This window comes from Drosophila melanogaster, chromosome 2R (genome assembly GCF_000001215.4).
Source record: "Drosophila melanogaster chromosome 2R".
NCBI lineage: Eukaryota > Metazoa > Arthropoda > Insecta > Diptera > Drosophilidae > Drosophila > Drosophila melanogaster.
Genome location: NT_033778.4, coordinates 21,217,798 through 21,233,007, shown reverse-complemented (window position 1 = coordinate 21,233,007; position 15,210 = coordinate 21,217,798). Strand labels below are relative to the sequence as shown.

The window sequence follows — 15,210 nt, the reverse complement described above, 5'->3', positions numbered from 1 at the left end:
TTTTTGTTTGGCTCCCCGTACGTACATACACTTATAAGAAAAGCCCATTAGGTTGGGCTAAATTTCCCAGAAGGGTCGTGTGGCTCAAAGATGGAAAACTTTTAGATTACCTGGATGGCGCAGTGGCCGAAATGGACCTAATCAAAGGTGCAAAGCTGGAGTCATTTGATTGCCTTTTCCTTCTGCAGCAATTAAGCATCAGCCGGATGATATTAATTTAATGACTCACAGGAACAAAATACGGGTTTCCCTTTCAAATTTCAAATATGCTCTTAATAATTTTCCCGGCAGTTAATAATTTCTGTTCTATATAATTTAATCATCGTACAATTGTTGAATGTATTTCTAAGCTAACCACTCACAAAATCACTTTGCTGACCACAAGATTTCGATTTAGCCCCCCATTTGGCTTCCGTTCGGCCCATTTCCCCCATGTGCAGTTCCTGCTCCGGCCCAAGTCCATTTGCTCTTGGCACTTCACTAATCTGTCCATTGGGAGACATTGAAAGTGGGCAGGCCTAGCCACGCCCCTCTGTCCCCCACGGTTCTTCATAACTGCTTGGGTTGTGTGTGTGTGTGTGGGAGGCAGAAAGGCAGGAAGGCGGCGAATTTACGACAGTCAACACTCATGGTTAACTCATGGTCAATGAGCGGGTTCACGAACTTCCGAGCACAGGTTGCTTGAGAGGGCGGCAAAAAGCCAGGGAACAGGTTGGCAAGGAGTGGGGGGGGGGGGGGTTGGTGGTGCAAGGACGTATTATACACCAGAGAGCATCCTTCACGATTACTTAATATTAATGACGCCAGGCTGTGTGGTCACTCGGTGGCCATTGGTCGTGGTCCCAGGTCTATTCCCCCACCAACCATCTTAACTTAACTTTCTTTTTTTGTGCACAGCAAATAATATTGAGCATTTGATTTAATAGGATATTGTATTTCAAATCAATTGTTGAATGTCAAAAAGTATGAAGAGAGACAAAGCCTAATGATTTGCCATTGGCATTAACCGTTCAAAAAAACTAGGTATCTTTATATCCTTTTTCAATACAACTTTTGAAATTAAGACGGCAGAATTAAAATTTTTTTGTTCTCAGTGCAGTATCTTGAGCACTGAGATCCTGGCGCTGATGTCGCAAATCTGACATCGCCGCCGATGAAAAACTTTGCCGCTTTGGTCTTTTGTAATGAATGCCCTTTTATCTGTATTAGTTTCTGTGTGTGGGAGAATGAAAGTCGCCTTGCTCTCCTCTTGGCCATGGCTAAAACGAACGGTTTATCTTGGCCGGGGCCACATTGTGTTCGACAGCCGCTGCTGCTGGGAATATTTGCCTAAGCTGATTTAACTACATTAACTTGATTAAATAAGTATTAAACAGTCAAGGGAGAAGCGAACTGTTTGCGCACAGATGCGGGTATGCGGGTATTTGGCTCATCTCCACGACTTGCCACTCACTTTTTTTTTATGGGTTCTATTGATTGATTTCGAATTACAATAAATGCTTTGCTTCCACTGCTACCAGTTGTTTTGCTCCGGGCACAAAAAAGAGTTCAGAGTTCGCCCTTCAGTGTGTATAGTACTTAAGGTACTCATTACTAACTGAATAGTAAATAAGTTTCGATTTTGATTGGTTTCGATTGCAGTATATATGTAGTGCTTTTTATCCTTGCTTAAAACATTCTTACACAAAACAGGATAGATATCTGAGCATTACTCTTCGAATCCAACAATCCTCAATCTGCAATCCACAAACCCACGTAATTGCCCGCCAGCTGTTTGCTTTTGCGATAGAATGTGGCTCGATTGTTGTTCGAATGAAATCTGTTAGAACAACATTATTGCTGTGGATTCCTCATGCGGCACGCACATTGCATAAATAGTTGGATTTCGGCACGGATCGAGTTTACCACCTTGTTCTATGGCCAAGTAATTAACATTCCCTTGGCGCTAAGTGAAGGTCAGGCAATGCAATTTGGGCCATTTTTGGTATTGGCTTTTTGGTTTTGGCTGGCGCATTCCCTCGATGGTTTCCTCCATACTTGTTGTCTTGTTGTCACTGAATTTGCAGTGAACCCGAAAGATAGAGAAGCAGGGAGACAGAGACAAACGGGAAATGGAAAATGGAAAATTCTGCTTTCATAACTCTGTTAGCGCTCACTCACTCACTGGCTCTCTCTCTCTCTCTCTCTAAGTCAGGGAAATGGAATGCGGAAAGCATAATTTAATGAAAAGTCATCAAAGCAATGCACCAGCGAGATTGCGATTTCAAACTTTTCGATTTCATTCAACAAACAGTGCGTCGGGCCGCAGGAAGCCATTTAAATAAGTCAGCCATTAAATTCTGCTTAATTTATGCAAAGTGGAAAATCTGTTTTGCTCATAACGCTTCAACGGCGCGCCCGTTTGCCCATAAATATGAAGCATAAAAAACTATTATAACCTACATATACATACATATATTATTGCGGGCTGGCAAAAATTAATGTCATCATCGAGCCGCAAGCAAATTGGCTCCGAAGCCCATCTGAATAATTGCCTGCGAATCTGTCGCAGGACATCTGCACATGTCTGCCCTGCTGGCCAATTTGTAGTTGAGTGTCGGCCAGGATTTGGCCACTCCTTTCTTCCTCGAATGTCTCGGAGTCTCGGTCATTCGGTCCCTCCATTGCTAGTCTCCGTCTGACAGCTCTGGAAATGAGCAAATTTTTGGGTCGTCATTCGAGTTAATAATAAACAGACACAAGCAGAACCACACACATACACACACGCACACACGTGCATGTCAAGGACATTTGAAGAGAAGCGAACTGAACAGAACGGAACGGAACAGAAATAAACAAAGAAGAGACAGGCAGCAGAGGCGGCGGATGTTCCTGGGAACCCACCAAATTGCGCTTCATTTATTTATAATAATTACAACTGTAAAAAGTTTTAAAAGTCATTTCAATGGCAGCCGGTGCCAGGGTCTCCGGCTCAAGTATGCAGGATAATAGGTCTGGACAGAATGGTAAATAAGGACGAAGCAAAAAGGAGGAGCAACTATGTCCAGTCGTGAATAATGAATACCGTGAGAAATTGAACTATTATTTGCCGGGGGCAATTGGGGTCGAGAATCGTAGAGGTGGAGTCGCGCGGTGGAGGCGCCACACTTTGTTGCACGGCAAATTTAAATTTAATTCCCTGAATTATGGCCACAATTTACCAGGGCATGGAATCCCATTCCCATGCCAGCTGACCAGTTGGCTTGCATAATCTGCGCTTAAAAATGGGCGTAAATGTTTAATGCCCTTTCGCCCAAGTGGCACTCGCACTCGCACCATCTCAGTTATTATTTATTTATTCCTTTATTTAAGACTGTTTGTTTATATTTTATGATTGTGTTAAATCAATTGCTGCGCGGCAGAGTCGTGTAAATTTTATGCTTCAATTTCGCCTTTTATTTATTTTGCTTTATTATTTTTGTTTTTTTTTTTTTTTGTTTTTTTATGATTTCTTCGCTGTCATCAATAATGGCGAATGGGATGAGCCGCGAGTGATTGAATGGCAGTGTCTGCGTCATTCAATAAAGCATTAAATTAAAATTAAATTTACAAAAGCAAACGCAATTAAGTTGCCAAACAGTCGATAACGAGTGCATCGACATTGAACCGCCCACGTTCTTTGGTCCTTTGGTCCTTTCATTTTAATTCCACTGCGCCAGCCTGACAGTCACTTAATTAACGCAAATTATTTGCAATGCCAATAAGCTGTCGGTTTATATTAGGTTTTGAGGTTTCATTGCCGAGCCCATTTTTCCAGCTAGTTTAAGTGTTGATACCGAATTGAATGGCATTGAATATTTTATTGCGTTCAATTATCGATTGACGCCAAAAAAAAAAAGTAATTCCTTCCACTATGGAAGTTCTCAATTTGTGGGCCCTCGAAAGTATGCAACACTTTTCGAATGAGTGCAGACAGGCGAAGGGATTCGTGCCAGGAATTGCTTCATTGCAAAACACTTTATTGGATTTCCGGGCAGGAGCTCTCGAAAAAGGATTCCCTTGGGAGAAACGACTGCAGTGGTTTTTAGACAAGAGCAGCAAAGCTGAAATTATTCAATTTTTAGCTATCCAATGACCAAACTACTTTTGACAACATTTTCTGAGTTACGGTTACTTACATTTGATCACAGTTGATATTTTTGCATATTGTGTGTGTTCCCAAAACTTTCGAGTTATGCGTGATTGTTGGCCAAACAAATGACTTTTACAATTTGCTAAAAGGAAAGACATTTTAAATCAATTAAGAGTAAACCGAAAAGACTGGCTTTTAACTGATTTTAAAACGTTTACGAGCAAAATCTCTTTCAAAACATTTATTGCATATGCAGCTGTAATTATTCAGTTAATTTCGGAAAATTTACATTCGATTCGTTCACATTTCGCGCACATACCCCTGACCTTGAACTCGTTCACATTTCATTTTGAGAATTTTCCGTTCAGGTCACAGAAGCTGTTCACGTGAAATTTGACCCAATGGCGCCCGCCATACTCCTTCATACATACACTTTGTGAGGCCCCCTCCCCGGAAAAACAACCCCCCTGTCCAAACGACAGTCCGTTGCTTTAATTACTCTTGCGGAAAATTGCTTCAACTCTCAACTTTGTTGAGTGTTAAGCATTTGGCACGAAACCAAAAAAAAAAAAATATATACAACGTGAAAAAGCCGACACGGACTTGGACTCCAACTCGAACTACCCAATTCGCCCAATGAGGGTCAGTGGAATTACAACGCGTGTGGTTTCTGCAAACGGTGTATGATGGTCGTTTACCAAGTTGAGGAGCCCGCCAAGGAAAAAAAAGGCCCAAAACCGAACCAAAACGTACCAAACCGTACCGTACTGAACCGCAACCGCAGCAGTCCGCCGGACATCAGCAGTACGTCAAAACACTTCCTCCGGAGTGGGAAAGTGCGAAGAGAGATTCGCGTGAGCGACGACTTAAGCCCCTTAGCAGAGTTTTTGTTGGTCCGCAGAAGACCCTTGTGCCCAGCGGTTCCACCCCAGCTCCTCCTCCTCCATCTTGTGACCGCTTACCCACCACCAGCATTCCTTGACATGAGTGTGGAAAACTTTTTGCCGAGGCAAAAGCCACTCGCAACTGAAACCACTTGGAACAAACCGTTTGCCATGGCCGATGGATGCAAGAAGGAGGAGCTGGAGGAGCTGGAGGAGCAGGAGGAGCTGAAAGGCGCTCGAGAGTGCCACTAATGTCTGCTCCAGTAACTAACACGAAAGTGAAGCTTGATTTTGGCCAACCAAAGGCAAAGGATCCTTGTCGCCTTTACCATATGTGTGTGGTTGAAGTACGAGGAATATGTTTTTATCAGGGCTGCAGAGATGTCACAATTGCCACCGACAATTTGGTTGACAATCAAATTGCGGGTTCGCTTTGGTTCTGCGGCTGAAATGATTATTTTTGTGAACGAATCCACTGGGTATATATATACTCTACTCTATTGGGTTTGGCAATCTGTCAAATTTTGCAAATTGGCTCGGTTTCCGTGGTTCACTGACAAAATGAAGTGCATAGCTTAAAGTTTTTTAAATGATTCCGAAATTTAGTTTGCTCTATAGCTAGCTTGTATCTCGACAACACATTTACCTAGAAGAATATGTGTATTGCAGGTGTGTATCCTTGGCAGCGTAGCTCATTCCTCTTCCATCGATGCACACAAATTGCCAAAGTTGCGGACATTTGGTCGCATAGGCAAAACTTTTGCCCTTCGCCAGTTTGCTGGAATTAATTAAAATACAAAATGGCCACAAAGGCGATGGCGGCCAATCCAATTCAAATCCGTGACGGGATCACAGCCGGATGTGTGTTGCTCTGTGGGGCAGGGAAACGCAGGGCACCACCCCAATGGGCAGTAGGTAGTAGTTGCCAGCCCTTCTAATCGCTTTGCGGCGGCTGGCACTTCCATCAAACACGCTTCCGCAGTGCATATCCTGTTTGTAATCGATTTGGAAATGTGCAGCAAGGACACTGGCCGGCCAAGTGTCCGGCGAGGGAGGAGCAACGGCGGATGGAGAGCTACGAGTTGGGACGCCAAAGGAGGCGAAAGTAGAGCAGAACAAAGAGGAACAAATTAGCAATAAACGTAAGCGCACGCGATGTCCTGCCCCCCAGGAACCCGAACGCAAACTCGCACTCCACTTTGAAACAAAAAAAAAAAAAAACAGAAAGAAAAGGGGGCTAAAATCAATAAAATGCTTGTTGCTCCGACACCAAAAGCAGCTACTACTGGCAACACAAGGAGTGGCAACACCCAGAGGCAACAACATTTGTACAATGGCAAACGACGTCGCGACTCTTTCCACGACATCTTTCAATGTACAATTATATTGGTTGGCTTTTGCCACGCCCCCCCGAGACGCCTACCGCCCAGCGAAGACCATTTGAAATGGAAAGGGGTACTTCGTCGCTGTGCAACATAAATAGTTGCGTTTTTGCCTCCCCTCCAGGTGCACTGAGAGAAATGAATCTACGCTCTAGTATGCACAATAAAGCCCTTCGATATAAAGTTAATACTTATGCTTTTAGGAGCAGAGCAAGTTAATCAGATAACTATTATTATTATTATAAACTGATATGGCTCAATATTATTCTCCGTGTTGCACGTTTTTAGCTGCGTCAGCGAAAATGCCGGAAATTCCTGGGACTGGGGATCCGGGTAGAGAGTCCTTGGCAGCCAATTCCTCGACAGCTCCCGTTCCTGCCACAACTACTCCCACTTTTCCCGGCCCGCGTGCTTAGCCTCGTCAGCTCCATAAATGGCTGCAAAAATGTAAATAGAGAGGAGCCGCCGAGTAGGAGGGAATAGAGGAGGTGGAGGTATTGGGGGTATAACGCCGAGCACATTGCTCGTTACATGCTGGAGATTCCTTGCTGCGAGCGAGTTATTATGACAAACTTTGTTAATTGGAAAATATTCCTCGAAAATGCTGGCTGACTGGCTGCTTGGCTGGTTGGCTGCTGCCACATTGAATTTACAGGATACATTCATCGCCTGTCCCGTGCTTTTGGGTTTGGGTTTTGGTTTCTGCGGTCTCAATGCATTCGACAAGTTTGAAGCTTCGCTTTTTACTCTCCCCTTGATGCCGCAAAGTTTGCTTTTTTGAGCAAATATTTGCGCAGATGGCATCGGTGGAAAGTAGATTAATTCATTACGCCGGCCAGCAAGTTCGTTAAAACTATGGCCCAAAAGATAAAGCGACTTCGGCTTTAAATAGTTGCCAAGTTGCTGGAGTTTTGACAAAACGCTTATGGCCAACTTTATGACAGCTGCAAATGGTTATCCTTAAGGATCGGTTCACAAAAGTCAGCGATGGACTGGGGAAAGTCCATGTCCACGACTGACGGACATGTTTGATGACTCTCTCGCTCTTTACGGCTGGTGTTTTACATGTGATTTATAGCTGCGAAACGCGCTGTCTGGGGACATATGTATGTACGCTTCTTTTTTTTGGTACAATTTCGCCGTAATGTATCTTCTTTTTATTTGCAACATTCTCTCGAGTATAATGCGACCCAGAAAAAGGGGCAATAAATTGAGTAAGGGGGAGGATGGGGTATTGAAGTATCCATTGCAGTCTTCTGCTCTCTGCCCGATCATCTTGTGGGGACTCCAAATTGAAGCAGCACTCGCCAGCGCAATCCATTGCAGCACCATCATCATTCTCATCGCCGTCATCAATTCGTCCCTGGACTTGATGATGGTGACCGAAGCCAATCGTACTCGGCGAGGCCAAAAAGCAAAGAGCTCCATGGGAACGAGTGCTAGTGGAACGACGGGTTGAGTTGAGTTGCCTGCACTGAGGGAAAATGTGCCAGAAATCAATCAAATAAGGATTTGAGGATCAGTCTTGCTATGGGTTGAATTGAAGTTATCTTAAAACAAGTTTTAAAGTTTTTGATTCAGCAATACTTGCCTTCAAAAGTTATTCACTTCAAACCTGCAGCTAGATCCTTGATTGTGCCCGCCATGTTTATCCTCAGTGTGGGCGTGAAGTAGACACGATACTCGATAACGGACTGGGACGTGTGTCCCTGGCCAATCCTCATGACGGCATTTTATTGTTTGCTGTCGGTCTTTAGCCCGTTGAGTGGATATATATACCGGGGTGTATATATATGCGTTTCTCCGCTCGAGTTTAACTACTACGAGTCTACTCTGTTTGGGACTAGATCTGCTGCTATCCGGTTTTACATATTTTTTTTCCTGTCCTCGCCTTTGGCCGTATCCTTTATGTAATTGTAAGTGCCAGCGATTATGTACACGCAACTATGACTTTAACTGCCGCTTGTTGTTTCAGCAGTCGGCAGGCAGGCACTTGGAGTCCATCGAGCGCAGTTATTGTCACGGCTGTTTGGGGCGCTGCCCCGTCGTTGCCATTGACAACGCCGTAGGCGTTCGGTAAACACCCCATAACCAAATCCACCCACTACCAGCCCCCCCACTACCAGCCACCATACCCAACCCAAGAACCACATGGCTGCATACACTACGTGTGCAGTATCCCCAACACCCAACACCCACACCCACTTCTACATCCACATCCACACAAAGTGTGCTTTCAATCAGGCACTGAATTGAAAATCCATTAACGAGTACAAGGCGGAGGCACTGGCGCCAGCTGGCACTGCCACTGGCACCCACTGTTCCACGTTGGGGTAGCGGGCTTGGTTGGTTGGCGGTGTGGGGACCAGGGCATGGTCCGCCAAACTCTCTTGCACTATATATATATACATTTTCTTGAACAATAAAAAAATAACACACAAATTTGGTGCCTCTCTGTTCCTGCTTTGGTGCTGCAGTCAAGGATGCCATCGCAGGCCAGTGAATGGGATTGCAACTCACAAAAGGGTGCACTTAGAGAAAACTTTGATTAATTTTGAAAATACCTAGTTAAAGACCAAGCATAACTATTTCTTAGTAAAATGTTTTACTTTTGATTATAATAGCTTTTTTGCCGTAATCCATTATAGTGAACCCATATAAAAATTCACTTGGAATTACTGAGACTATATGGTTTTATTTAACAATAAAGCGCATGCAATTCTTCGAACTGAAAGCTATAACTCGTTGGTTTCTTCAAGTGCATTGAATAAGAACCGAAACGAATCATAAATTCAAATAAATCAAAGATAAATCGAAGCAAAATATCAAAAGAGCGCGTCGAAAATGTTGACCTGCGTGTGTCGACCCGTCTCCGGCAATCTGCCCAAGATGCCGCCCGCCTCGCTGATGCCCGCCCACCGGGCATCCGCATCCTCCGCGTCGTCCTCAACATCATCGACAGCCTCCCTGGCCTTTGTCAGTCCCACGCGTGGAGTGGTGGTGACCTCCGAGCCAAAGCTGAACGTAAGTATACCGCTATCTCGGCCGCATCCAAGGAGCAAATCCAATCTGCGAAACAACAAAAGGCCGAAATTAGCTTAAGCATAACTTGATTTATGGCTGACCACGAACGTTGACAACTTTCAGTTTGACTTTTGAGTTTTTGACTTGCCCATGGGTGGGTTGCTTTCACGGTAACGCCTCGGATTATAAATTGTGAAATTTCATTTCTCACTTGTGGGTGGATGGCCACCCAGATGGCTATACATACACTCACATCCAACTTAGCCGCTTATCTCGCTAACGATCCGACATCCAAAATCTCAATCCCAATCTCGTATTGCAGGTGCCCAGCAGGCTGACGTCAGCCGAACTGAGGGCGATGGCATTGAGACAGCAGCAGCAAATCGACAGCCAGCACCAGCTGCTGGCCACCAAGGAGCAGCGCCTGCGCTTCCTCAAGTCGCAGGAGGTGCGCAGCGCAGTGGCCAGCGCGGAGGGCGAGCGACTCCGCCGGCTGCGGGAACGGGTGGAGGCGCAGGAGTCCAAGCTGCGACGCCTGCGAGCGCTGCGGGGTCAAGTGGATCTGCAGAAGACCTACAATGTCACACTGAGTGAGTACACTGGCAGAAAATTAAAGTCGCAACATAACAATAAGACCGTATGTGAACCTTAAGCAGCTGCAAACTATTTTGTTGTTAGTATAATTAAGGGGTATACAATATTTCAAACACTTTCCATACGAAATGGTTTCTTGGAGTAAATTTAATATTTTAATTGTGCAGTGCGGTCAGGAAAGTGGTGAGTGGAGGGCAGTGGCGAAGTGCCACCAAGTGCATCTGCTTGGGATATCCTATCCGGCCCTAAGCTTCCTCCTCCAATTGAGTTAAGCACCCACCGCTGGCTGAGTGGAGACGAGGGGTTCTTTGGGTGAATTAACATGTGTTAAAACCGTGTTGAGTGGTGGTAGGTAGCCTGCCATCAGCCCATCCCATTCCATCCCATCCGCATCCGCATCCATATCCACATCCCCCAGCCACACACACTCGGCGCTCGTCGCGTGTGCGAATTTAATTTATGTATGTGTGCCACTTTGTTGTCCTTTATGATTGCCTGTGGGCGGTAACAGCGCCTCCTCCGAACATGGCTAAGATGATGTTGGCCCGCACACATTTCCATACAGGGGTATTATGTTAATGAGCTGGCGCCCTGTGTTGTGGCCGTAATTAGTTTGAACAGGCAACCCAAATCCGAAATCCTCGAAAGGGAAACACCGGCGACCAGCAGGCGGCCGGCGATTATAAAATAGTTAGTGGGCACGCCAATCGGGATTGGGTTGGCATTGTTGATTAAGAATGAAGCACCCCTTTCCTAATCGAAAAACTAAGTGCCCAACAACAGATTTATCTTTAGCCCCTTTCGTTGTTAAGTATAATTAAGATATGCTGGTGTGCCATGATAATCGCATGAGATTAACCATTATCTCCAGGGTAAAACCACCACCCTGGCCAGTTGTATAATATCAGATATTTAGAATAGGATCAGGACATAAAGCAGTTTATAGCACAAAGTACCATCGCCCATTTGCAGGCAATGACTTGGACTCGATTCGTGCACTGTTCAGCGAGAAGGAGAAGGAGCTCAGTTTGGCCGTGGCCAAGGTGGAGGCTTTGACCCGGCAACTGGAGGAGCTGCGACGTGACCGACGATGTCCTGTGAATATCCTGACAGCAGCTGGCAACGGAGTTGGTGGTCAGTCGCTTCCACCGCAGGCATCCCGCGAACTGGAGAAGCTGCGTCGCGAACTGATGGTGAGTGGACAGGCACATCAGCGACTAATTGGGAACATTGTGTTCTTAAGTGTTTATTGTTTATCATTGCAGTACCGCAATCAGTTGTCGCTTCAGCAGGATGCACGCTTGCACATGCAACGTGAGGCACTGCAGCAAAGGCAGGCGGAGCTGCGGTCCACCGACCAGCGCATTTACGAGCTGCAGACGCGCCTGCAGCGCAAAAAGCAGGCCAACACCCATCATCAGCAGCAGCAGCAGCAACAGCAGCAGCACCAACAACAGCAACATCAGCAGCAGCATCAACAGACCACAGTGCAACAACAGCAGCAGCAGCAGCAGCAACTGCATGTGCAGTCTGCACAATTGCTGGCGGCAGCAGCAGCAGCAACTGCCCAGCAGCAACAGCAGCACCAACAACACCAACAGCAGCAACAACAGCAGCAGCAGCAAAGTGCCAGCAATCTGGGCAAACATGGTGGAGTGGCCGCCCTGAAGCAGCAACTGCTGCAGAAGCAGGTCAATCAACTGGCAGCTGCTGCTGCCGCCGCAGCCGCTGGACGAGCCCGCGGCAATGTGGCAGCCGTTGAGCCCTTCATCCACACGCCCCAAAAGTCCACCATCACGAGCACGGCCAGCTATCTGAGCGGTGGGATGAAGCATGCAGCGGCCACGGCCAATACCAACCAGCAGAACCAGCTCATTCAGGACTTGACGCACGTCAAGCTGGGACAAAACAGTGGCTTCTTTGCCGGCTCCGTGCCCGTGCCCGTGGCCAGTTCCAGCTGCGAAAGCGATGAATCCAAGTTGGCCAAAAAGCTGCTGGCGGCTCCGGCCAAAACGGAGGCTGAGCTGCGCAAGCAGGCGCAAACGGAGGCCATGGACAGTACCACACATATCTACGCGGAGGTGGGACCCAAGAAACGAGATCGAGAAGCAGCAGCGGCAGCAGCAGCAGCAGCAGCAGCAGCAGCAGCGGCAGCTCAGGCAGCAGCAGAGGCAGCAAATCAGGCCGCAACTGCAGCAGCAGCATCCGCAATATCTCCACCCGCCACTGCAAATGCCAGCAAAATCCCCAAGAGCACCACATCGAGCAGCAGTTCGGCCTCGGCACTGATTAGCAAACTCAACCAGCAGGCGACGGCGAAGGAGAGCCAGGATCAGCAGCAATCCCAAGCCAAGAAGAACGAGATTTCGGTGACCAGCGAAACGCTTTCGGAGCGCAACACGCAGCAGCAACTTACCGTGCACAGCATGCCTCTGGGGGCTATTAGCAAATCAGTAGCTCTTGCCGTTTCCAATGCCTCCAAGCCGCTCCAGGTGCAGGTGAGCAACGTGGCCGTGCCGCCACGCAAACCCATCAGCAGTGTGGCGCCCAATTCGGTTTCCAGCGGCAGCTCCATACCCAAAATGATCACCTACAGCCCCAAGGTGAATCGCGTGGCGCCCAATGTGGTGATGACGGATCCGCGACCAGCGCTGCCGCCCAAGCCTAGCAAGATGTCGCCCACAGAGCAGCCATCACCAGTGGAGGCCAATACGTCCGGATCCGCCGGCGGAGCAGGTAGTGGAGCAGCGTCGGCATCGACTGCTAATAAGACGCAAACGGCCACCTTTGGACTGCAATCCCTTAACATCAACGACAATTTACCCATCAAAGCGAAGCCACTGACCATCCGCAAGCAGCCGCTGTTCGAGCAACCTCGCCTCAAGTCCAGCCAATCCAGTTCCAATGGCCAACAGAAGCCGCCTCTGTTGCAGTTGCAAAACCAGCGGAAATCCGAGCCTTCAGCTAGACAGCCAACGGAGAACTTGCCGGACACATCGCCCCAACATTCACCGAGCAGTGAATCCAGCGCGGATGAAACGGATAGAATGGTGGCCCCCAGCATCACGACCAGTCAACAGGAGACATCAACATCCGCAACATCCACCACGACAACCGTGACAACCAGCAACATCAAGGAGCGAACGGGAAACGGAAAACCCAAGCTGGGTCGAAGGGTCAGCTTTGATCCGCTGGCCCTGCTGCTGGACGCCAGTTTGGAAGGAGAACTGGAACTGGTCAAGAAGACGGCCATGCAAGTGGCCAATCCCAGTGCTGCCAACGATGAGGGGATTACAGCGCTACACAATGCCATCTGTGCCGGCCACATTGACATTGTCAAGTAAGTGACATTGGCCTTTTGCTCTCCTTATTCCAGCTAATTAATCTCTTTCTCTTGCTCTTTTTTTTTTGTTTCTTCAGATTCCTCGTTGAGTTTGGCTGCGATGTGAATGCCCAGGACTCGGATGGCTGGACGCCATTGCATTGTGCCGCCAGCTGCAATAATCTGTCCATGGTCAAGTTCCTGGTGGAGAGCGGCGCGTGTCTGTTTGCCTCCACGCTGTCGGATCACGAGACGCCGGCGGAGAAGTGCGAGGAGGATGAGGAGGGATTCGATGGCTGCTCCGAGTATTTATACAGTAAGTAGGACTAGGAACCTAACCATATAATATAATATAATATATATATATAACTTAACCATATCCATTCCAGGCATTCAGGAGAAGCTGGGCATCCTGCACAATGGCGACGTGTACGCCGTGTTCTCCTACGAGGCCCAAAACGGAGACGAGCTCTCCTTCCACGTCAACGAGCCACTGATCGTGCTGCGCAAGGGCGACGATGCCGAGAACGAGTGGTGGTGGGCACGGAATGCCGCCGGCGAGGAGGGCTACGTGCCCCGCAATCTCCTGGGGGTGAGTACTTGTGGCTGACGATGATGGAGCTAATGAAATTTCTTCACGTACGCCGGATGTGAAATAAGTGCCAACTCCTTTCGTTCTTTCTATACACTATGCAGCTGTACCCGCGTGTGCCGCCGCATTCGCCGCACTTCAGCGATTAGCAGTTAATACGCTTCACCATACTGAAGCGCAAGGCCGGTCGACTCATCCAGAAGCGCTATATATCCAAGTACATCTAGGGACCGTCCGACGCAGCTAGCCGATTCTGGGCACGTGCCACCACCGCAGGAGTCAACGGGGAATTATTTATCACGACGCCATGTTTCTTTATGTTTACTTTTTGTTTGGGAAAAGCAACACAAAAGGACGAGAGGAGGCGGATGGAGGGAGGAGCAAAACGAGGCTCACCATATGCTCATCCATATGGAATGGAACCGACTGCAGCTTCCGCTTGAGTCATTTATCCCGACGACTGCCCTCAATTAGCCAGGCTTTCGCACAAAGTTCAGCACAGCAAAACACACATATCAGCCGCATATCAGCCACATACCACCACATACTACCCACGAGCATATCGCCGCCCACCACCCCCTGCATACGTACAACAGCAAATTGAATTTCACTTAAGCTCCTTAGCTTTAAGGCCTAGACTAATAACTCATATCAGCCGCCCGCTCGCCACAAAAACTTCACCTTCAAGTCGCTGCAGAAAAAGTTCTGATTGCAATTTGCAGCCAGGAAAATGGAAAATTGAAAATTAGAAATTTAAAATTTAAAATTTCTCAAAGGCCGCACACACACACACACTCTGTGTGTGTGTGTTTCATCAACGGATAGCTGAAGGAGCTGAAGTTTGTTAATTGCATATATCAAGTTAGTACTTAAACTTTAATTGAACTCGAACAAAGTTCACGCTAATCGAAAGGCAACATTTTAACACTTATAACAAAACTCGCAAACGCACACACACACACACACACATACACAAGCAGAATACATAACGAATCGAATGTGATTTTTGTATAAAGACGAGAATAATTTAAACAATTTGTATCGAATATGAAAATGTAAATTACATTAGGCGTGGAGATTCGTTGACAAGTAATCGCATTATAGGCTAAATGTTATAATTTAACTTAATCTAATTACATATAATATACCGATTGCTTAATACCTAGCATTTAAGGACCAAACAACACACACATTGACATGCAAATACGTTTGAAAGATGAAAATAAAACGATTAAGAAAGCTTAAATTGCTACGTGCTTTTGACTTTTATTATACTACTCGGAAATATATTGGGTTTTCTC

General features: G+C 47.0%; 1 protein-coding gene across 3 annotated transcripts in view; it reads left to right on the top strand.

Annotated features, from left to right (window-relative positions):
- The window catches only part of ASPP (Ankyrin-repeat, SH3-domain, and Proline-rich-region containing Protein), a 33,295-nt gene extending 18,143 nt beyond the window's left edge, over positions 1 to 15,152 (top strand). For 2 of the 3 annotated variants that reach the window (NM_001274193.1, NM_137721.3), the window contains exons 3-8: positions 9,724 to 9,991; positions 10,968 to 11,188; positions 11,261 to 13,335; positions 13,416 to 13,633; positions 13,707 to 13,909; positions 14,014 to 15,152. In NM_001274193.1, coding sequence (NP_001261122.1) covers positions 9,724 to 9,991; positions 10,968 to 11,188; positions 11,261 to 13,335; positions 13,416 to 13,633; positions 13,707 to 13,909; positions 14,014 to 14,136 — 3,108 coding nt within the window. In that variant the 3' untranslated portion in view covers positions 14,137 to 15,152. Of the gene's footprint in view, positions 1 to 9,153; positions 9,402 to 9,723; positions 9,992 to 10,967; positions 11,189 to 11,260; positions 13,336 to 13,415; positions 13,634 to 13,706; positions 13,910 to 14,013 lie in introns of those variants that run through there. The other variant, NM_176243.2, reaches the window with a different exon arrangement.
- Positions 15,153 to 15,210: the final 58 nt, after the last annotated feature.